Source organism: Astyanax mexicanus, chromosome 11, assembly GCF_023375975.1.
Source record: "Astyanax mexicanus isolate ESR-SI-001 chromosome 11, AstMex3_surface, whole genome shotgun sequence".
NCBI classification, from domain to species: Eukaryota; Metazoa; Chordata; class Actinopteri; order Characiformes; family Acestrorhamphidae; genus Astyanax; species Astyanax mexicanus.
In genome coordinates this window covers 26,847,049-26,871,240 of record NC_064418.1, presented here as the reverse complement: position 1 = coordinate 26,871,240, position 24,192 = coordinate 26,847,049, and the positions used below count along the sequence as shown (strand labels likewise).

The window sequence follows — 24,192 nt, the reverse complement described above, 5'->3', positions numbered from 1 at the left end:
TAAGAATTGTATCACTAGCAGTAGAGCTTGTGTTGGTAATTTCTGGTAGTATCCAAACTCAAAGTGTCTAAAGATTTTGGTTATTAATATTTGTCTTGGAGGTTTTAAGTAAATATCTAAGCATACATTGTAAGTCACTCTGGATAAGAGAGTCTGTTAAATGCTATATAAATGTGAATAAAAGTATATAGCTTCAAACACACTTTTGCTACAGCAGGGTCTGATTGTCTTGCTGTTTTTATCTTTTGTTACAGCACGTCTTGCTGAAAGCAGAAGTGACTGACAGAGAGGCCCAAACACTGACCACACTTTTCCTGATAAGTCATGTGGAAAAGCAACATGTGTCTACAGAGGAAACCACTAGATGGCGAAATTGGCTGCTGTTTCCTGAACCAGTATGTGATACTCTCTAAGGGATTAATTCACCTGTAGGGTTGAACAGGGTCTATTATATTGTGCTGGGTGTTAACATATTGAGTGCAAGCACTTGTGAAAAGAATATAGAGATGGTGTCAGTGTCTCAGACAAACTGTGGACGTCTGTTAAGTAGACAGATATGATTAAAACCACAAACCACTGCTCATCATTTCTGATGAACACACGTCAGTGATCTGCAGAATCTGTTTTATACAGTTCAGTAAAGTTGTAGAAATGGCTATATAGGGATAAATACTGAAAGTTGTTTATTTATAAAGCCCTCAGTCAAATCAAATCAGTCTGCCAGTGTTTTCTCTGTCCTGAATGGTGTCTCTGATGCTGCATGTGAGCTGTAGAGCCTGTATAACAAGTTGATGCCTTTTTTTAAGGATCAGTTTCAATTGACACCGAAAGCAGTGTGAGTGTGAGACCTGAACGTATGAGACGACAGGAAATCCACAAGCCTTTCACATTTCCTCTTAGTCTGCATGAAGCGTCACATTTCTGATTGAACTGTGTGTGTCTTCACGCACAGTTAGGCTTGAGAACACTGTGTAGTACGGCTTAGCAGACAACCTGGAGAGCTAGCTGACCCTGTGTAGGTCAGTGAAGTTCAGGATGGCTCTTTGGCTCAAGCTGTGTGGCTGTTCCCTCTGTTGATGTGCCTCGCAGGACTCCTGCTGAGTGGTGAGATCATTTAACTCAACTTTTTCATACTTGTAGACTGGTTTCTTCACTGGTTCTGCCAACATGGTTTATGTGATGCATGAAAAGTTGCTTATTATTTTCAGTGATGACAGTAACGCGTTACTCTAATCTGACCCTTTTTTTCAGTAACGAGTAATCTAACGCGTTACTATTTCCAATCCAGTAATCAGATTAAAGTTACTTATTTAAGTCACTGTGCGTTACTCTCTCTCTCTCTCTCTCTCTCTCTCTCTCTCTCTCTCTCTCTCTCTCTCTCCACCTCATCTCCTCCACACACACACACACACCGCTCCCTTACCCATTCCCCCTCCGCTCTTCCCCAATCACACGCGTCTCGCTTTCTCACCTGTCTCTCTCTCTCGGGCGCTCGGCGTGTCTTTAGTTTCCGCCCGTTTTCGTTTTCCGCCCGTTTTCCGCTCACTATCTCTTTATAAAGGGAAGAAAAGTTCCGGTGCTTCAAATGAACACTGTCAGAATTAAATCCTTCTCAGTAGGTCCGGACCCGGACCGCAGTCTGCAAATATGTGATCCCTGGTCTAGACCATATACATACACGGTTCTGTTTTATAAAACCACTCCTTGCTGCCCTGCAGAGAACAACAAGTTCAATGTTCAGTTTTACAGTGTTAAATATGTCAGGTCAAGAAAGACTTTCTTTATTTTATATATTTTTTATAAAAACAAGTATTTATGTTTAGTAAAATCAAGAAAGACCATATTTTATTTTTTATAAAAAAATATTTATGTTAAGTTAATTTTTTTATTTTTATAAAAAAAAACTTATTTTTTAGGAAATAGTTCAACTTAATAGAGATAAATTGTTGCTGTTAAAAATGCATTTTCCAATAAAGGGAGTATTGGCAAAACTGGTTATAATGTTTATGTTAAGGCGGCGGGAGGTGGTGTCTGCAGCTGCTGAAAGTAACTAATAAAGTAACTTGTAAAGTAACTTAGTTACTTTTAAAATCAAGTAATCCATAAAGTAACTAAGTTACTTTTTAAAGGAGTAATCAGTAATCAGTAATCGGATTACTTTTTCAAAGTAACTATACCATCACTGATTATTTTAATGATCCATGATTGTTAGTGTAAACCAATTAGCATTCCATTCACAATCACAGAAAACTCGTTTAAAAGTAAATAAAAATCCTAATATATCTTGATACACATTTATCAGTTTATATTAAAACAAACTAAGATTTTTAACAAAACCTATAAAGAGTGATCTGAGGGTTAACTGAGGATCCTACTGATTTCTTTACAGTGGTGGCGATAGAAGTTAAGGGTTGCAAACCCTGCAATGCATTTACAGCTCTGGGAAAAAATAAGATCACTTAAAATGATGAGTTTCTTTTTTGATTTTTACCTAATTGAAAACGTCTGGAATATAATCAAGAGGAAGATGGATGATCACAAGCCACCAAACCAAGCTGAACCTCTTAAATTTGTTCACCAGGAGTGGCATAATGTTATTCAAAACCAGTGTGTAAGACTGGTGGAGGAGAACATGACTAGCTATATTCAAACTGTGATAAAAAAAAAAATCTGAACTCTTAAACTTTATGAATTTGAACACTTAGAAGTGTTCTCTTAATTTTTTCCTGATCTGTATGTATATTATGACCACCCCTTTTTTTACAGTTTCTATACCCATTATCCATTTTCTCAGCTCCACTAATCATATAGGGGCATTATGTAGTTCTATAATTAGAGACCATACTTTATCAACCTCTTTTTCACCCTGTTTTTAAACGATCAGGAACCCACAGGACCACTGCAGACCAGTGGGTCATTTTAACACTGCGGTGATACTGATATGGGGGTGGTGTGTTAGTGTGGGTTGTGCTGGTTGAGCTAGAGTTGAGCAGAAACAGCAGTGCTGCTGGAGTTTTTGAACACATCAGTGTCACTGCTGCACTGAGAACTATCCACCAACAGTTACATGTAGGCAGCATCCTGTAAACACTGAAACTGTAACAGCAGCAACAGATGAGCTTCTGTCTCTGACTTTACCTCTGGAGCAGCTATGCAACAGTGTCTAATAGAGGGAAGGACAGTGAGTGAACACAGTGTTTAAAAACTCCAGCAGCACTGCTGCTTCTCATCAACTTATACCAGCACAACACACACTACTAACACACCAGCACCATGTCAGTGTCACTGCAGTGCTGAAATTGACCCATCACTTGAATAATTTTTGCTATGGGTGGTGCTGTCGGGTTTTTAAGGAACAGGGCAAAAGAAAGATAATAAAGTATTCCGGAAAATAGTAGGACTACAGTCTGTATTAATAGAACTACACAGTGATCCTCTGTGCTCAATGGAGGTAAATATTTAAATATTTTAAATTTGCAATGTGGGTCAAAAAAGGAGGTAGTCATAATGCTAAGCTTGATCAATATATGTATAGTGGTGTGGAAAAGTATTTGTGCACCTACAAATTTATTTTGTGTTCGCTTTTTTTGTCATTCTGATACCTTTCTAATTATCAAACAAAACTTTAATATCAGACAAACTAATCTGAAAAAATTTAAAAGGCCTTTTTAAATGATAATTTTATTTATTAAAGGGAAAAAAATCCAAACCAACCTAGCCCTGTGTTAAAAAAGTGTTTGCCCCTAAATCTAATGACTTGGTTGTGCCCCCCTTAGCAGCAACAACTGCAATCTGTCTTTACCGGTAACTGGCGATGAGTCTTTCACATCTCTGTGGAGGAATTTTGGCCCGTTCTTTACTACAGAATTGTTTTAATTCTGACACATTGAATTTTTTTTTTTAGAATGAACGGCCTGTTTAAGATCATACCACAGCATCTCAATCAGACTTTGAATAGACCAATCCAAAAACTAGACTAGTTTGTGTGCTTTGAATCATTGTCCTGCTGCAGCACCCAAATACCCCTGAGCTTGAGGTCACAAACAGATGGTCGGACATTATCCTTCAGAATTGTCTGGTAAACAGCATAATTCCTGGTTCCATCTATAACTGCAGGCCCTGAAGCAGCTCCAGACCATCACTTTACCACCACCATGTTTTACTGAAATTATGTCACGTCAGTCCAAATAATATTTCCGAAGTCTAGGGGATCATCAACTTGTTTTTAGTAAATGTGAAAAGTCTCTTTCTTCTTATCAAATCTTTAACACTGACCTTAACTAAGGCAAGTTATTTAAATGTTGTTCTGTGTTCTTTTGAAAGTGAATAAACCCATTGGAATTTACTGGATTTCTGTATTTGTTACTAATAAAATGTGGTAAAATCTGATCATCACAAATGATAGAGATTCTCCATTACAAATGGAGAAAACATGGAAACACTGGTGAACCTTCCCAGGAGTGACCAGCCAACTGAAATTATTCCAAAAGGGCATGGACAACTCATCCAGGAGATGAGTTGTCCATGCCCTTTTGGAATAATTTCAGTTGGCTGGTCACTCCTGGGAAGGTTCACCAGTGTTTCCATGTTTTCTCCATTTGTAAGTAATAGCTCTCACTGTGGTCCGCTGGAGTTCCAACCTGGAGTAACCTTTTCCAAACTGAAACATGATCAATGACTTTGTGTTCTTATCTGTTTTATTTTTTTTGGAACAGGGCATAATGTATTGCTTTTGGAGATCTTTTAGCTGCTTCATGTTGTCAAACAGGTTCTATTGAAGAGATAATTTAAAAAGTGCTTTTTATATTTAAAGTTCCCCTTTATCAGTATTTCTTGAGTACAGCAGATTTGTCAGTAATTAAGTTTGTGTGCCTTTATTTTATGGCCAAAAATCTCCTTCTTTGAAAAATATTTTGCCAATTAGTGCTGAGAGATGTTGGTAACATAGAGATTCACTTTTTTATACAATAGGTGTTTATTCAGTGTGCTCAGTAAGAGACACAAACAGTACCACTAAGTATGTTTTAGTTATTAGTTTAGTTACATTATGTTTCTCTATCATTTGTGATGATCAGATTTTACCACATTTTATTAGTAACAAATACAGAAATCCAGTAAATTCCAATGGGTTTATTCACTTTTTTTGTGAAACTGTAAAAAATAAAATGAGTAAACTGGTAGTAGCCACAGAGAAAACAGTAAGTTATTTGGAAATCAGTCAATGACTATTCTTATGTAGAAATTCCTTGTCAACACAGAAAGCCAATATTACTGATTTTTGGAGAAAGCACACTGTAGACAATGGCTTGTAATGATTGAAATAAATTTAGTCAGTTCAAACAATATGACAAAATATCCTGTATCATTTACAGATTTTACATGAAACGTCTGACACAGTACATTGGTATGCGTTGTAATTTGAAACTCAGAATACTAGCTAATTTTGCTGTTGGGTTAATCAATTTAATTTGATTAATCAATGTAATTTGATTAATTAAATTTCTGTTTCAATGCCATTTTTAAAATGAGATAATGGGGATTTGACATCTTTACATATAAAAGCTGGCAGAGGGAATCTCAATAAATACATATTTGCTTCTGTAAACAATTTTTTTATGTGGCAGTAATTTTTATATATTTTACACTTTTCCTGAACAGAATTACAAGGAGGTTATGTTTGCGACATGTTAAACATAAAATGAAACAAATAAAAAAACTGAAGTTGTTAAGTAAGAACTAAAAATATAAACAGTATTTACAGTCACATGAAAAAGTTTGGGCACCCCTATTAATCTTAATCATTTTTATGTTCCTCACAGTGGAAACTGACAGGTTAAATCTCTGAGACAACTTTTTGTATCCTTCCCCTGAACAACTATGTTGAACAATCTTTGTTTTTAGATCATTTGAGAGTTGTTTTGATGAGCCCATGATGCCACTCTTCAGAGGAGATTCAAATAGGAGAACAACTTGCGATTGGCCACCCTAAATACCTTTTCTCATGATTGGATACACCTGGCTATGAAGTTCAAAGCTCAATGAGGTTACCAAACCAATTTTGTGCTTCAGTAAGTCAGTAAAAAGTAGTTAGGAGTATTCAAATCAATAAAATGATAAGGGTGCCCATACTTTTGCACCGGTCAAATTTTGGTTTATTGCATATTGCACATTTTCTGTTAGTACAATAAACCTCATTTCAATCCTGAAATATTACTGTGTTCATCAGTTATCAGATATATCAAACTGAAATGGCTGTTGCAAACACCCAAATATTTAGAACTAAAAATGATTAAGATTAATAGGGGTGCCCAAACTTTTTCATATGACTGTATATTTGGATGTAAGTAAGTGCATTTGTTATTTGCTAAAAAGCTATATCTTTTTCTTACAGATATCTGCAAAGGTGAACATCTGGTACATATCCAGGAAGGTCCACTGTTCCGTGTGAAAGGATATCCAATATCCATCTCCTGTAACGTCAGTGGCTATAAAGGTTCCAATGACCAGTGCTTCTCATTTTCCATCTTTAAACCAGATAAACCAGATATGGAAATCAGGATAATTAGCACATGTGAGAAAGACTACGCTTATGCAGTGTACTCTAAAAGAGTGAGGGAAAGAAGCATTACGATTGAGAGGCGCTCAAAAACCTCAGTTATCTTCCATATTCTATCCTTGGAAGCAGAAGATGCTGGAATATATGAATGTTATACCCCTAATTCATATGCCACTTTTGAAGGAACCTACAATGCACAAATCACAATGAAAGGTAACTACTTCTCCGTAGATTTCATTCTCTTCCTCTATGAGGATTTTGAAAGGTGACCTAGAGGTCACTTAATATTTTGTCGTTCAGAATTATGGATTTCATCTTTGTTATGTAACAAAATCTTATCTCTGACTTTTTTTTGCAACTTAATTTAAAATAAGAAAAATCTGAAAAAAAGAAACATTTCACAAATGCCTCTTTTGTCTCAAACAGTGATTGAGGATACTCTGAAGGTCTCCTACGCTGGCCCAAGGTCTCACAGCATCTCTGAAGGTGACGCTCTTCAGCTTGAAAGCGAAGTCTCCAGCCAGACCCTGCAGCACACTCATTTGTCTGTCACATGGTATCTCAGCGGTAGCACTGAGACCTTCCCAATCATCACTCTGGACCGAGATCTGACTGTTAGGCCAGGAGCAGCATTTGAGGATCAGTATCGCTCTGGACTCATCAGTATAGAGAAAGTAGAGGACACCACCTATAAACTGAAGATGAGCCAGGTGGAGAAGTCAGCCAGTGGAGAGATCTACTGCCAAGCGGAGGAATGGATCCAGGACCCCGACCGCTCTTGGACACGGATTGCCCACAGGAATACCACGGGCACCACTGTGGAGATCAAAACTCTTGGTAAGATGGACATTTTTTTTTCTGCGAGTGCACAGTATAATTTCTTTTTATGTAGATGACAGTTTACGGCTGACCCGGGAATTGTATGTGTGAGATTGTTGATAAATTAAAGTCGCACTATCCACTCTGAAAATTTACTAAACGTTGTATTACGGTAGCCACGTGCACAGCGGACCTAGAGGGGTAGAGGCTCCTCAAAAAATAGAAATAGAAACTAGTTCTACAACTTAATAAACATAATTTAAACAGGTCTAATCAACACATATACACCAGAAACAACTAATCTGTAGAACAGTGTGACATTTTAGAAATATTTGTCCTGTAAAATAGGCAAATGGTTATTAAATAATACCACTGAAGTCTTGAAGAACATTGTTAAATATATTCATTACGTATGTTTCCAGTAATAATACTGAAAAATAAGAAAAGGATTTGGAGTCCTATAAAACATGAACCTCAAAGGATTATCAAATCACACCACTAAATTCTTAAAGATCTCTTTCTCATATATTCAAGATATATGTTTCAAGTGATATTACTGTATCATTTTGGAGTAATGGGATAACCAAACTTAGGAAAAATCTATATTCAGTTGTTCATAAAACATATTTGATCACTTGTGTGCTGTCCTCCACATTTCCACACCAGATATTCTATTCTATTATATTCTAGATTTCTCTCACTTAACACAAAAAAGAACAAACATAAAAGTGTAAAGTTGTGTAGCTGATAGTGCTGCTAGTTTTTAAACACTGTAAATGTACATATTCAAAATATATTTTTTTTTCATATATGTTTGTCAATATTTATATAATTATGTGCTCAACATTTTCAATGCATAATGTTTCATGTACTGTTCTTTTATATAAAAAGGGTTGTTATAAATGCTGTGTAGACCTACAGTATAAATGTATTGGGCAGAACCGAGCTAAGTATATTAGTTTGGCCCTCTAAAACTGTTGCAATTTCGGGAGACAGTATCACAGTAAGGAGTAGTGTACACTATCATAGTAACATAAAATTTATGTAATAAACTGTGCGTAATGTTGTACAATATGATTCCAAAAGTTGTACAAGCTATTCTTGCATTATTAAATATGCAAAGTTATACCTGTAGTGCTCGGTAGTAGAAATACAAATTGTATAGCAAGTCCAACTTTTTGTCAGGTTTACATTTACATTTAAAACCCATGTGTGTGAGTGTGAGGTGGGGAAAAGGGATGGGGGGGTAGGGGGGTTGGATCTCGCTGTGTGACTGTAGCTTGTTAGTACGCAAGCCTGTTGTTATTTTGGCAAAAAAAATAGTCAGATTAAAGTAATGCATTACTAAGTAATGCATTACTGACATTACTGCTTTTTATAATTTAAAAAGTATTTAGATTATATTTGTTGAACTAATTTATAAACAGGTTCAACTCCAACACCAAGTCTGAAAACAAAAGCATGCCTATTGATTGACAATAAACAGACATGCCAAAAGTCATGGGACATCAGTATGTAAATTAATCATGAAGTGTTACTCAGGAGAAGGCTTGGGAACATTAATACCTGTATAAATTGTGAGGTGTTATCTTGTAAGTAAACCTAAACTCTGGGCAGGGTGATGACAGTGGGTTCCAGATGGATGGGATATTCTGTCTCTAAAGTTTCACATTCAGTTCAGGAGGCCCTGCATGCATATCCCATAATTCTGTACAAGATTCTGTACTTTCCAATCTGAACAAAGTTAACATGTCCGTGTATGTCAGTCAGTTTAACTGACAATTGCTCATGAGTAAATCAAGTCAGTATAAATAACTAAAGTTTTTCAGTCATTTTAGAATAGAAGCAAGCTTATACTGAATATAAAAAAGATTAAAATAACAAATTAAAGCCTGTTTCCCAGATTATTATATTATTTTTCTATTATTAAATTTCTGCTTCACTATTTTCTGTCTGCCAGATGTTGCTGAAAAGGGTTCCTTCCTCACTGACATCAGTGTTGGCAGTGGGAGCTTACAGGAGGGAGATAAGGTGGTGATCCGCTGCAGTGTACAAGCAGACAATCTTCCAGGACGTTTCTTCTCCATCTCCTGGCTAAAAAACAATGTGGAAGTAGCCAACATTGGACCCTCTGGTGTACTGACAGTAACTAATGACTATAAAGCTAGAGAGAATGATGGTGAGCTGAGAGCAGTGAAGATCTCTGAGAAGTCCTACGATCTCACCATACAACCAGTCAAGACTGTAGACCAAGGTCAGTACAAGTGCAGAGCTACTGAAGAGGAGAGGACAGAGACAGGAGCCTTTAACAGAGGGCAAAGCCAGCAGTCCCGGGAACAGACTGTGAGCATTACAGCCAAAGGTAAGGGTTATTATTATTATCATCATCACTTTTAACTGTTGTTGTTGTTTTACATTTGTTTAAATGTTTAATGATAATCGGATCATTTGAACTGGTGCAAAATATAAACGGAATCATTTTAAATTATGTCTTTATAAATGTCTTTCTTTACCTACAAAGTTCATGAATCCAGTCTTAAATATCTCAGTCAGTAAAAATATTAAAAAGAAGAAGAAGAAGTTCATTTTAAAAGATAAAGTCAGGTGTTTCAAGCACAAGTATGTTCTTAAAATTATGTTTAAGGACAAAAACCTGGAACAAGAAGAGTACACAGTGGGTCATCCAGCAAGACAATGACCCTAGTATAGGGCAAGGCAAGCAGTTTCATAATAATAATATTAATAGTAATAATAATAATAACAATAATAAACTTTATTTATATAGCACTGTTCATACATAAAAATGCAGCTCAAAGTGATTCACAATAAAATTAAATAAAACAGCAAACTGTAAAAGTAATATAAAATTAATAAAACAATTAAAAATTAATACTTTAATAAAAAAGTCAGAAATAAGTGTCATGTGGAGTGACCCATGCAGGTAGACGAGGACACAAGGATAACTGAGAAATAAACCAAATTAAACAGGGCAGGGATATATATAAATATATAGAAGGAAAACACCAAGGATAAATAAACTAGACAAAGCAAGGGAGGAAACAAGGGAACTAAACAGGGAACTAGAATAAAACAGAAGAACACGGAATAAGGAGCAAGGGAAAACAAACTAGGAATAAAACACGGAACTAGGGCTAGAGTAACACAGAAACGCGGAGTGACAGACAACAGGAGTTGGTGCAAAGACCGACGAGGGACAAGTGACAAGTGACAGAGGAGGGCTATTTATAGTGACATGAAACACACAAGAATTGGAAACACCTGGGGAAGGGGCGGAGCTACAAATGAGACATGTGGTGGAAAATTACTGAGACACAGAGGAGCAGGGGTCACGTGGGAACAACACAACAGGCACGAGAACAGACAAAACAGGGCGAGGACGTGACAATAAGACATTTATATTAAAACAAAATATAGAATAAAACAAATGTAAGCAAACATGATTAAATACAAATAAGAACAACAAAATAAATAAATAAATTAAAAATAATAATAAGTATAAGCAGAACAGAACTTGTAGAAAGCTAGGCTAAACAGGAAGATTTTTAGCTGCCTTTTAAAGCTAGTAACTGCCAAATATTAATTGGTAAAGAGTTCCATATTTTTGGGGCATAAAAGCAGAAAGCTGCTTCACCAGTCTTTTTGTGATTTATTCTGGGAATGTTCAATAGACACACGATTTGTAACATATTCTGTCAGACAGTCAGAGATGTATGTAGATGCTAACCCATTAAGAGATTTATTAACCAGTAAAATAATTTTAGAATCAATCATAAAAGGTAAACTGTTGTAAACTGTTAATAAAATCAAGATTTAAATATGTTTTCTGACAAAGATATTTAATATTGTGTATATTTTTGTGTGTGTCACAATAATTGGAAGACGAAGAAAAGTTTGCTTCGAAATGTTTGGTCTTGTATGAAGATCTCATTATATATTAGTTTAAACATTATGCAAAATGCTATTTACATTGAAAAAGCACTGTATATATAGTAAATACTATTCTGGAGATGCTGTGATTTGTCATGAAAGTGATCATTTTCACTGGGAATATGAGTACTAAATGGTTAACTAAGTTACATCAATTTGTACAATCAATACTGCTTCTGTTTTTCGTTCCTGATAAAAGAGAGTGGTCTGGCTGTGGTTATGGCAAACCGGCAAGTTCAAGTGACTGAAGGACAAACACTGAAGCTCACCTGCTCTGTGTCTGGAGCCAGTGGACCGCTGTCTGTCTCCTGGCAGCACAAGAAAACTTCCAGCAGCTCTCTTAGGGATGTCGTCAGACTGACTCGTGAGGGTGTGATGGCAGATACGGGGTCCCAGTATCAGCAGAGGATTGTTCGTGCATTTCGCTTGACTGCTGCTGACTTCACTTTGGAGATCAGTGATGCTGTGGTGTCTGACAGTGGTGAATATACGTGCACTGTGTTTGAGTGGAACAGGGACAGCAGCGGCTCCATGAAGGAAGTGAAAAGACAGTCTCAGCAAGGCACTGTTTCTGTTAGCTCTATTGGTAAGTCTGTTCTTTTTTTATATATATATTTTTTGGTGGGAGTGTAACAAAGGGCATCAGGGTAATAAAATGTGTAGAAAGAAATTCAGACATTTTTTCTGAAAATTTCTTTCTTCCCTGTAATGCCAGGATTTTACATATTTTGCCATTATTTTCAGTAATGTTACTTTAGTTTCATACACACATGTTCTAAGAAAAATACCTTACACAAAGCTCTGCTTTTTTAAAATGATCGTGGTCATCAGTATTATCACAATATAGCTCTGAACAAATGCATGTCTTAACAGAATAAAAATAAAATAGTGGTGTGGTGACATTGTAATGTTTCAGTCCTTCTGACTAAGAATATGGACCCTATTTTAGCAATCTATAGCGTACTGGGCGTATCGGTGTGTCTTTGTTACCGTGAGGGCACAAAAAATATGCCTTGCAATGCTCAGAATGCGCAAAAGGCATGTACTAATTCTCTTAAATAATGATGGGTGTGTTTTGGGCATAACTTGAAATTTAAGTCTTTTTTTAGTCTCTCAGTCTGTCACTTTCCATTCCCTTTGAGAAGCGGGTGTGCTCTGACTTTGGCGCATTCGTATCTTAACAGCGCTGCACTGTGTGCGTCTCAGCAGAGGATACTGACCTGCGTGTTCACACTGTGAAGGTGCACCAACAGCTAATTGCTAATTTAAGGGGACAGCAATGCTATTTTATTCTTTATTCTATTTATTGCTGAGTATAAAGTAGAGTTTGCGCTCTGCAGCGTGTCTTTGTGTGTGTGTTTAATGATCTAGGGTGTACGCGTGCTGAACACACTCCATTTCCAGACCACTACACCCATCATTGTAGATTTATTCCTAAACTCCAATCCCAATTTGACATTGTGGGCGCAAGGCGTGAAAATCAACTGTTGACGTGGTGCAAGGTAGCAAAGAGCATCACGACACGTCTTGTGCAGGCTGTACGATAGGGCCCTATGAGTCTATGAGGTTATGCTGTTGAATGCTATCTGTCTTAGCATGCACTTTTTTTTGTTGCTTTTGTTTGTAACACTTTACCCTGCTATATAGCACTAACCATGTCACTATAACAATGTCACACTTTTTTTATACATTGCTAATACATTACATCCAGCTATATGCATCCTGACAGATGCTATGTGACTTTAAATTATCATCAAAATGACCTCAAATATCTTTGCATATGTCATGATCTAACATTCCCAGTAATGGTAGCATTACTCTTTAGACTGATGGATGTAATTGGTCACTTCACGTTCTCTCTCCTTTGTTTTTTTAGATTCTCTTCTGTCAGTGTCTTTGCGAAGCCGTAAATCAAATGTTTTTGAGAATACTTTAATGCCTTTAAACCTGCATTGCAAAGTCAAAGGACCTAACGTTCCCTTCGATGTACACTGGAAATTTCAAAAAGCTGGTTCAACTGATCAGAAGGACGTCGTCTGCATGCTCCGCACTGGGGAAATATCCTGTGGAGCGGAGCAGAAGGATTATCAGTTGGAAGCTAAAGTGCAAGAATCAGGCACAGACTTTATTCTCAAGGTGTTGAGACCAAGTAAAAGACACAGTGGGCTTTATCACTGCCAGATCACTGCTTATCTGGGAAAGGTTCAGAAAGCCCAGAAGCTCTCCAATGCACTGGCAGCCCAAGTAAACAGTCCTGGTAAGATTACAATGCATACAAATCCCACAGTTTGTTAATAAACTTGAGTATTTACATTAGTATTCACTAGTATTTAGTATCTACTATAGATTTTCTTAAATCAACTAAATCTACCCATTTTTTTCTTTCTCTTTTTTCAATGCAGCCGGAAAACTGTCGCTCAAAAGGCCTGAGTCTCGATTGGAATTCCCGGTTAAGAGCAATGCAAGGGTTGATTGCTTGATTATTCAAGAGTTCTCTAATGCCTCCCGTTTTGCTGTAACATGGATGTTTAATAGTCAGAATTTAGTCAGAATGGAGCCAGAAGGAGTGATCACTCTGGGTTCTTCAGACAACCAAGAGATGGACCAAAGGATCAACATGCAAATGGTTTCGAGGCAAAATTTCCAACTGGTCATTCAACAGGTCAGGTCAACTGACAGTGGAACATACAATTGTTCGGTAGAGGAATGGATTCAAGATCCGGATGGAGTGTGGTATCCACTTAGCAGAGACTCCGCCAGCTTGGAACTTGTTGTGAATGACAAAGGTATGTTGCCTGTGCACGTAATGATATACTTTGTTTTATATATTTTGGTGCAACAGTGATTACAACTACAAGTTTAGTAAACTAAACAAAATGAGTAGTAGTATGTTTAGTTAAAGGGTGTCACAATAAGATATGAAAGGTATAAAGGAAGAGGAGTAGTTCACTTCAAAATGACATTATGAGATTGGAGTACTGTGAATCTCTGTGTAACTTAAATTCGCCACCTTCCAAAGGTTGGATCCACTAGATTTATCCATCCAATAATATCTATCCAAGTGTCCATATGTCTACTCTTACCATTTGTCGCAGAAGAACCAACACTACTTACCAGTTTACTTACCCAAGAGAAATAGCTATGAGTTATGAAGCTCCAAAGATGTGGATGCATCAGGTGCTTGTAAGGTGATTAGGTTAGCTCTTAGGCTAATACCTTCCCTGACAGCCTCGCAGCACCTGACATGCTCGCTTCACCAGAGCTTCATAACCTAGTTTCTCCTCTACAAAATGGTAAGAGCAGATGTGTGGACATAGATGTTGTGTTCAAAAACTAGTTAGTTATGTTTTGAATGGCTTTGAATAATGTCGTGTATTTAGCATAGCTAGCTAGCTATGATACAGAAATTCAAACATAAAGGTGGAAGAAACAAATGCTTGAAAATGGGCATGGCAGATTAATTAGGATATTATGGATTTTTTTTATTTTTGTTATTTTATTAACTTAGTTAAACGTCCATATATGTTATGTTTTGTGGTCACTTGTGGCAAATATCCAATGTATATTAATAGTTTTTTTTAATCCTATATTGTTGTGTGCAGTTATTTTAAAGGATGCTTGCTTCAACACAGGGTCTACAGTGTCTAAGTAGACTTTATATAAAACATATAAACACAATTATATATATAAAAAAGTGAGAAGATTCTGTTTTCCAGCATGTATGCCTGTGCAGTGTGAAGCTGCTTTAACACACTTTAACACTGAAAAATTGCCTCAGAGTCTCCTTATCAGCAGTTAAGCTCAATTTAAAAGAAATATATTTGACAGTTGGGATGTCACCTCTGGCATTGTGTTGTCAGTCAATCAGCTGGAAAACTATATGAATGCTTGGTGGGGACGGGGCGGGGCAGATTATGTAGAAAGTTGGGGTCAAACTGGGTGGCGTAAATAATTGCGTAAAAATATACACATTTATTGCTTCTAAGCTACTACTAAAATCCCTTGACTTTCATTTTTCACACATGAGAATTTGGTACTGAAATACAAAGAAAATGTCTATCATGTTGTTTTGTTTTAAGTTTGCTCAGGTTCCTTTTTTGCAGTATTTTAGATATTTGGTATTATTTGATGGTTTTAGTCATTCAGTGTTTGAAATATAAACAAATTCTGGAATTTAGACAGTGGGCACAGCATGAAATCTATGTAAATGTATGTCATTTCAAATGATAACTATGACAAGAGACCTTCTTGGCCTGTATTTGTCTGTGTTCTTTACTGAAGTGCTAAGTTGGCTTTATCATTCATCCTTCAGCTAAAGATTTCAGCCTGGATACGTCTGATCATCAGATGACGATCACAGAGGGGAAGCAGGTGGATTTGAACTGCTCAATGACACATGATGCACTGGATCCCACATTGCAGTATTCTCTCACCTGGTTTTTCGAAAGCCAAGATCAGAAATCTACTGTACAACTTCTGAAATACAATTATGATGGCCGTCTGCAGTTCCCAGGTCCGAACCGTGAACTTCAACGTAGGCTTCATTTCTCACGACCCACCACTAGTGCTTTTCATCTGTCCATCCTGAATTCTATCGTGTCTGATAGTGGGCGCTATTACTGTCAGATCGACCAGTATCAACTTGACTGTGAGGGCAAATGGGATTTGAAGGCATCGGCTAAGTCTGGTTTTACCAATGTCAGAGTAAACTATATAGGTATGTTCTTTTCTCATGTTTGATTTGAATTTACACTAAATGTTTAAGTTAATGTAGGATTAATTTCTTCTGAATGTTTTTATGCTTTTAAAACAGAGAATAAACTTCAAGTGAAGAAAGCAAGCCGCAGTCTTAACGTTACAGATCTTCACTCTGGCTTCACACTTGAATGTGAAATTAGTTCTCGCACGAGTGATAGGTCTCATTTTGAAGTGACCTGGACCAGGAGTCAGCAAAAGAAAGAACCCGAGGTCTTCTTCACTGTCAAAAAGGACGGAACTTTTTCCAAGGAAAACAGTATAAGATATCTGATTTATGACCGTCCACATACCACCCTATATAGGCTCACTGTTCCTGATGTTGATCCCTTTGACGATGGTCAGTATCAGTGTGAAGTTGTGGAATGGCTGCAGACTAACGAATGGAGGAAGATAGGTGAAGACAGATCTGGTATAGTGTCTGTCCATGTGGAATCAGAGGAAAAGCAAAGTGCAGACACTCTTGCTTTGGAGAATCCTAATACTCATCTCAACCCTATAGAGGGACAGCAGTTTGACCTCTACTGCACTATTCATGTTAATAAAGTGGACCCCACCATGGGCTACACTCTTACCTGGATGGTTGCGAAGTCAAACTCCAATAAATGGGATGTTTTCTTGACACATTCCTATGATGGGCATCTGCAGTACCATTTTACGGACCAACAACTTAAGAGCAGACTACAGATTTCCAAATCTCCTGAGAAAACCTTTCATCTAACTGTGTTCAACTCATCTCCAGATGACAGTGGAAGATACCAGTGCAGGGTAGAACAGTTCCAGCTTTTAGAGGGCAAGTGGGAAAGGAAAGGAACTGCAGAATCAAATTCAACGATGGTTACTGTTAACAATATTGGTAATGTACTTTGTTTGTGTACTATTTCTTTCCATTATTTTAATCCATCCCTCAGTTTACTGTTTGTTAGACACATGCACTTTTGGGGCCGGATCGCATTTTTATACAGTGCCTTTCAAAAGTATCAAGTTTTAACCTTTGGCCACATTTCAGGCTTCAAACATAAAGATATGAAATTGTAATTTTTGTGAAGAATCAGCAACAAGTGGGACACAATCGTGAAGTAGAACGAAATTTATTGGATATTAAAACTTTTTTTAGAAATTAAAAACTGAAAAGTGGGGCGTGCAATATTATTCAGCCCCTTTACTTTCACTGCAGCAAACTCACTCCAGAAGTTCAGTGAGGATCTCTGAATGATCCAATGTTGACCCAAATGACTGATGATGATAAATAGGTCTAAATACAAAGCGCTTTGTGTGGCTGAAAAGTAACACTGCTCATCACCCTGAACACACCATCCCCACTGTCAAACATGGTGGTGGCAGCATCATGGTTTGTGCTTGCTTTTCTTCAGCAGGGAAATGGTTAGGGGAAGCTGGTAAAAACTGATGGGAAGATGGATGGAGCCAAATACAGGAACATTCTGGCAGAAAACCTGCAAAAGACCTGAGACTGGGACAGAGATTTATCTTCCAACAAGACAATGATCCAAAACATAAAGCAAAACCTACAATAGAATGATTCACAAATAAACGTATCTAGGTATTAGAATGGCCAAGTCAAAGTTCAGACCTAAATCCAAGCGAGAATCTGTGGAAAGAGCTGAAAACTGCTGTTTACAAACGTTCTACATTCAACCTCACTGAGCTCCAGCTGTTTTACAAGGAAGAATGGGCAAACATTTCAGTCTTTTAATGTGCAAAACTAATAGAGACATACCCCAAGCAACTTGTAATCGCAGCAAAATGTGGCACTACAAAGTATTAATGCAAGGGGGCCGAATAATATTGCACGCCCCACTTTTCAGTTTTTTATTTCTAAAAAAAAGTTTAAAATATCCAATACATTTTGTTGTGTCCCATATGTTTTGCTTCTTCACAAAAAAAATCAATTTCTTATCTTTATGTTTAAAGCCTGAAATGTGGCAAAAGGTTGAAAAGTTCAAGGGGGGCGAATTCTTTTGCAAGGCACTGTACATCAGTCATTCCTATGGTCCTGGAGTAATTATTGGGTGAACATTTTTTTAATTGTCCCCACACTTCAATTTTCAACACATTGAATTTTTTAACACACTTTATCCAGTGCACTAAAATATACAGATTACTGAGTACTCCATAACCAGGGTTTATAACATGTGACTTATAGTATTAACATAATGTTTTTAGTATTTTTTTCATTGACAGAGAAGTCTAATTGTTTGCTACTTTCTTACAGAGAGTAAACTACAAGTCAAGAAAGTCCAAGAAAGTCTCAATATTACTGATCTTCATGCTGGCTTCACAGTGAAGTGTGAAATCCAGTTCTTCTCCAGTAATAAGTCTGTATTTGAAGTGACCTGGTCCAGGATTGAAGAAAATAAACCTCCTCTGATCAGCGTGAGTCGGGATGGTATAGTACACAGCAAAATCCCTGAGAGAGGTCTGGTGTATCAGCGTCCGAGTGCCACACTGTTCACACTGACTGTTCCAGATGTTAATCCCTCTGACAGTGGCCGGTACCAGTGTCAGGTTGTGGAATGGCTGCAAACATCTACTAATAACTGGAGGAAGATAGCTGAAGATGAATCTGGAGAACTTTCTGTCCATGTCTATGACCAAGGTATTAGTGCATTCTTCAACATTTAAATATTATTATTATTATTATTAGCTTTAACCTCCTACTGTATTCTTCTAATTGTGTGATTCTAAAGGTCATATTTATTTATGTCCATATAAAGGTGGATGTCTAGGATATCAGGTTTAATGACCACTGCTTTGGAAAATCTTCTAAATAATGCTTTAATATTAATATATATATATATATATTTTTTTTTTCGTGTTTAGGTGATTCTGATAAATCCAAGCAGGACTGCTCCTCAGGAGCGATCCTCGGCAGTCTTATCCCTCTGATCATCTGTCTGCTTGTGATCATTGTACTGCTATCCATCGTAATTCAGAAGGCAAAGTCTGCTTCCAAAAAACAGAAGGACTGTTTGTGGGCTGAGAACAATCCACTCAAGCCTGTTGCAGAATCAACCGCGGGTGAAGGAGACAATGCCTAGCTTAAGTCATGTTTTGACCAGGTTTTAGCAGCTATATTCTATAGTCTGTAATTACAGTGTTGGCTAATAGAACAAAAAGAGAATAGTACATCTAAGAGTACATGATGAGGAGGCAAAATTATGGTTCAAAAATGTACAGTTTACCTGAATTCAATCCATAGAATCCCATTAGTTTTTAAAATCTTTGATTCCACGATTTTCGAAAAAAAAAAATGCAGCTTATTTCTTTTATCATTTGCACATTTTTGTTTTACTATACCGTGCAGCTATATTTTATGCTCTATATTTTAATCTCTCTAGACAGTTCAAAAACATTTCAGTAACATGATGATACCACAAAAATGCTATCTAGCCTGTCAGTCATACAGCAGTATCTAAAAGCCAAGTGTAACTTTACTAATTTACATAGTTGAAGAACTTCCTGCACTGTGCACAATGTGACATCATTTTCTGTGTGATTTTAAATTCCTATTCACAACCACTGAAGCTGTAAAGACATAGTAAGTATAGAATACAATATTTTACCATACTTACCATATTTTTCAGACTATAAGGTGCACTTAAAATCTTAAAGTTTTCCCCAAAAAGTCCCCGTGAGTGTGCCTTATAATCCAGAGCGCCTTATTTCACCAGTCAAGTTGTAAAAAGCACCGAGACTGGAGAAGTATTAGCATTAGCTAGCTCTTTCGCCATTCAGAGGTGAGTATTATTAGCCTGTAACCTGCTGTTAACCCCGGCTACTGCCGGAGCAGCATTAGCATTAGCCGCTAACCGTACTGCTAGCTTTTTTGCCGTTCAGAGGTGAGTATTATCGGACTATAGTCTGTGTGTTTACCGTGCTAAAACAAGCTACGTGGAACAAACCGCTAGCTAATATCGCCCTGGCTCACCGGAACACTCTGGTTTCCTTAGTGCAGCTCTGTCAAGCAGCATAGCGCTAGCAGTTAGATGCTAATGATACTATTGCTGCACCCAGCTATAAGGGAAATCTGGAAATCTAAGGTTACTGTAAATAAACGGAAGCGCTTTACTCACCCAAATAAACAGTTTCAGGAGAGAAATTTGTGTAGATTAACATCCAGTGCTCGGCTGACTTTATAAGCAAAAGTTTTTTTTTAAGAATTGCAGTTTTGTTTACTTAACTTAGATTATCTTTACAGGTTAGCAGTGAGACCTGCTGAATTAGAAGGAAAACATGGTGACACCCCTGTTCCTTAATAGTGTCGCAAAATGTGCCTTATAATCCAGCGGCCTTTTGTATGAAAATAGACACAAAAAAAAGACATTTATTGATAGTGGGCCTTATAATCCTGTGTGCCTTATATTGCGAAAAATAGGGTAAACAGTAATGTAATCCTGAAACAGTTATGTACTGGTAATGTTGATTTTTATGGTAAAATTGTAATAATTAGAATAACTATCTAAATATATCAATGTTTATTTATAAATGTGAACTTTTTGCACAAGCTGTTTTAGATATTGCCAAAAACTAATAAACTGTGTTGTTTTTTTAATTGAATGTATATATTTTTTGTTATTGTTGCTACAGATCTGAAAAAGCTTTATTGTTTATTCTGTTCATGTTAAATGAATATATTGTAAAAAAAAAAATAATAATATTAAAGCAACTTATTTAATTCATGTGGAAAGAGGAAGTCTGTGAAATGTGGTGATATGTGCAGTGCTGAGACATAGTGTGGTTTTTGCTGTCACAAGTAGGCCAGTCTTGACACGAAAAGGGAAAAAATAAGCTCGCCTGTGGTCAGAATGAGTTGCCGTTGTTTCATCACGAATTACGTGCACTATGTGTGAGGAATTCTAAAATAAAGCTTGACTGAAAAACTTTAAAGATTTATTTTTCATAGCACAAAACTGCTCTAGGGCTTTTTTATTTTTTACCTTGGTTTGTTTGTGGTTTTATAAAAGTTTCCACAAGACCTTTGCAGTGTAGCCTCTCTTTATCTTTACAGAGTCTTCTGTGGAGAGCAGGCACTTACTCATCCACACCAGTGTCTTAAAGAGTGTTCTGATCTGTCAAACATGTGAAAGTTCTTCTGTTATAAGATGTAGTGGTCTTTTTTGGACCACCAGTCTGTTTATGGTTACTATAGCATATGGTTGCTGTCCTATGAAAAACACATCTCCATTTTTGTTGATTTTTGTTTACTCCATAATTTGAACAGACAAACTGTCCCTTACACTGTGCCAAAATTTCTTGATGAACGGACCAATAGAAACTCTTTAAAATGACCTGGAAAAAAAAAAACTATTTTTTTCATGAAATTCCATTAAATGTTTCCAAGGTTTTTCTCTCTCCTGTAAAGTTGCTGTTTTGGAGATAAGTGTTTTTCATTGGACAGCAACGATATTATTTCTAGAATCAGGACCAGATCCTGAAAGCTTTTTTATACTTACGTTCATGAGACAATTAATATACAAACAATTTTGAGAGATCACGGTTTAATCCCAATTGTTGTTTAAGCCAATCTGATACAACACAGCAATTGTAATAGAGATTTCCCATTATATCTTCAGTAAAATCTGACAATGTGCAGTTTGACCTGTATAAAAGTGTGGAATTCAGTGGCCAATGCACATTTGTCTGTTTTAAACATTATAAAGGGCTGTATGATTAAAACTTAAAAAATAATGTGTCTTAATAAGTGCCCATCCAAGGGATGTCCTTTTGCCCTTCCAGTAAAGAAGAGTATCATTATAAAGTGTCTTCTATAATGCCCATATTAAAGAGTGCCCCAAAGGATCACTGTAACTGTTTTTAATGGATGATAAATTGTCCCAGGATTTATCGCAGTAAATGATTTTATCATTTTTAAATATTTTAGTGCTATATATTATTGTGATGATAGCTGATAGATGGAGTGATGTACTGAAGGATGAGTCTGATTCTCCACAAAGCTCATTCACATGTGTACCAGTAATAGAAGCTCCTGTTGTGTTTAATAGCTGACGTAACACACTGCAAAGTCCTTACGTATATGGTACATGTGATTGTCCAGCCCAAGATGGGCTTTGATCCCCTTATTCCAGTAGACAAAAAGGGACATAGTGCTAAACAAGGTTCTCATACAGGTGAGAGTGCCTGATTAGGTGTTCCTTTAATATAGAAGTGCTCCACCAGTAGATAAAATGTGATGTGGTGCCATATAGGCACCCTCACAATAGTAAATTTGTCAGGTTGCAGCAAAGGAGCAGCAGAGGTGAGTGCAATTTGTTGTTTAACAAACAAACAATAAACAAAATGTTAGAAAGAAACAGAGTACATTTGGACTGAAATAAAACAAAGAATCACACGCAATCTGACAGCTGTAGACCACGCACAAGAACCGACTAGGTACACTGAAACAAAGTTAGTAATATATAAACGGAAGTAAAAGGAAACAGAAAACACCTGGGGACAAGTAACGAGGGGGCAGAGCTACAAATGACACTCATGGGAGCACAGAAGACAAGAGTAAAGACAAGGAGAACACAGAGAGGGCCATGTGCTAGGGAGCACATGGCTAGGAAGACACGAGACAGAAAAAACATGGTGACACATAAGGGTTTCTTAAAACAAAGTTAAAAAAAAACTCATTCTTTTTTTAAACTTGCATCTATTCCATTCAGTTATGTTTTCAGTTTTAGCCACATCCTCTCTAGAAGGGCCCTCTGCCTTTCAAACAGCTTTAGTCCACCACTGAATTTGATGCATACAAATCTAGTGTAAACCTGAATTTAAGAAGTTATATTTAAATTCTTGACTGCTGTGTATGAGCTCCTAATTACACACATAGTTTGTACACCTCTAGTTTAAAATTAAATGCAAAAGAATATAAGAATAATCAAACTGCATGAAAAGGTCTAATTTCTAATGAAGTGAAAATGAATATTGGGGAAAAACATGTTAACAAGGTATATAGGTAAATAATGATTAATTATGAGTTGTCAGTTGCATGGTGTGACGTGGTTTGGGAGTGGGAGGGTGTGAGACATGCAGCTCTGCCGTGTGAAGTTTGGTCTATCAGCTACAAAGATGTGGTGACTAACACAGTCTAAGCCAGCAGCTGACATGCTGATCTATTTCTTTGTCCTGTGCTAAGCCCAACCCTGGGTAATGCCTCCTTCTTCTCACAGACTCTCAGCAGTACTGCTGCTGGTGATGTTCTCTTTTCTGCTTCCTGTATATTATATAGCAAGTTCCATTTTTGCACGTTTGCATGTTCTTGTTACAACACCGTATTTCGTCACCAATGTCTTTGAATGTCTTGTGATGCTCGTGACATCCAGCAGAGTGCTAGTGTACGTGCCATAAGTATTATGCAATTGTCTGTTCATCATATAATTTGCAGTTTTGTATTAAAGAATGACATTTGCCTGCATAATCTGTAGATTTACAGTTCTAGTTCTATTTGTGAACCATTTCTTTCTTTCTTTTTTTTGCATAAATATAAAATATAATATTGCTGAAATGTAATCACATCTAAATGAAGGGTGTCCAATCATATCTACAGATATTCAGAATCCAAACCTGCAGCCTCACAAGCACACATCTTTGGCTTCAGAAGAGACACTGGAAGAGCAGACTGAGTCTGGACTGGTTAAACAGCACCGTCTGGTGGTCACATTAATCTCTACTCTCAAGTACTTCATCTTCATAAAAACACACTGAGAAAATGAGTCTAAATTCAGTCATTCAAAGCAGTTTGAATCCAGTATGTGCATGCGTCAGTCCTGTCCATCAAGTAACTGGTTTCACAGCTATTTTTAATCATTCAACTTCCTGTTCCAGATCTAACTGTACTACAGATACTAAATATTAACTTTAATGCACATTTTTCATTGTGACACTTTCCCCAAACTTAAATATATACTTAATTGCAACCTGTCTTAATTTATTTAAAATGTTACAAAGTACTTGATGATATACAGAATTGAACAATATAAAATTGTACAGAACAAAGAGAGAACACATAGTATTTCTTTATTCCCTTTAGTTAATTTTGTTATCAAGAAATCAACATGTTAAAAGATATAAATCTAGAAAAACAATGGGCA

The 24,192-nt window shown here is 36.8% G+C and overlaps 1 protein-coding gene across 1 annotated transcript; it reads left to right on the top strand.

Moving 5' to 3' along the window:
* Positions 1 to 830: 830 nt before the first annotated feature.
* On the top strand, positions 831 to 20,980 carry LOC103040558 (immunoglobulin superfamily member 3). The gene is made up of 11 exons (XM_007251659.4): positions 831 to 1,104; positions 6,392 to 6,769; positions 6,983 to 7,393; positions 9,336 to 9,737; positions 11,523 to 11,909; positions 13,200 to 13,580; positions 13,726 to 14,109; positions 15,636 to 16,040; positions 16,137 to 16,934; positions 18,312 to 18,695; positions 18,920 to 20,980. Exons 1-11 carry the CDS (start codon positions 1,077 to 1,079, stop codon positions 19,135 to 19,137), a joined length of 4,176 nt encoding a protein of 1,391 aa, XP_007251721.3. The 5' UTR covers positions 831 to 1,076; the 3' UTR covers positions 19,138 to 20,980.
* The last annotated feature ends 3,212 nt before the right edge of the window (positions 20,981 to 24,192 follow it).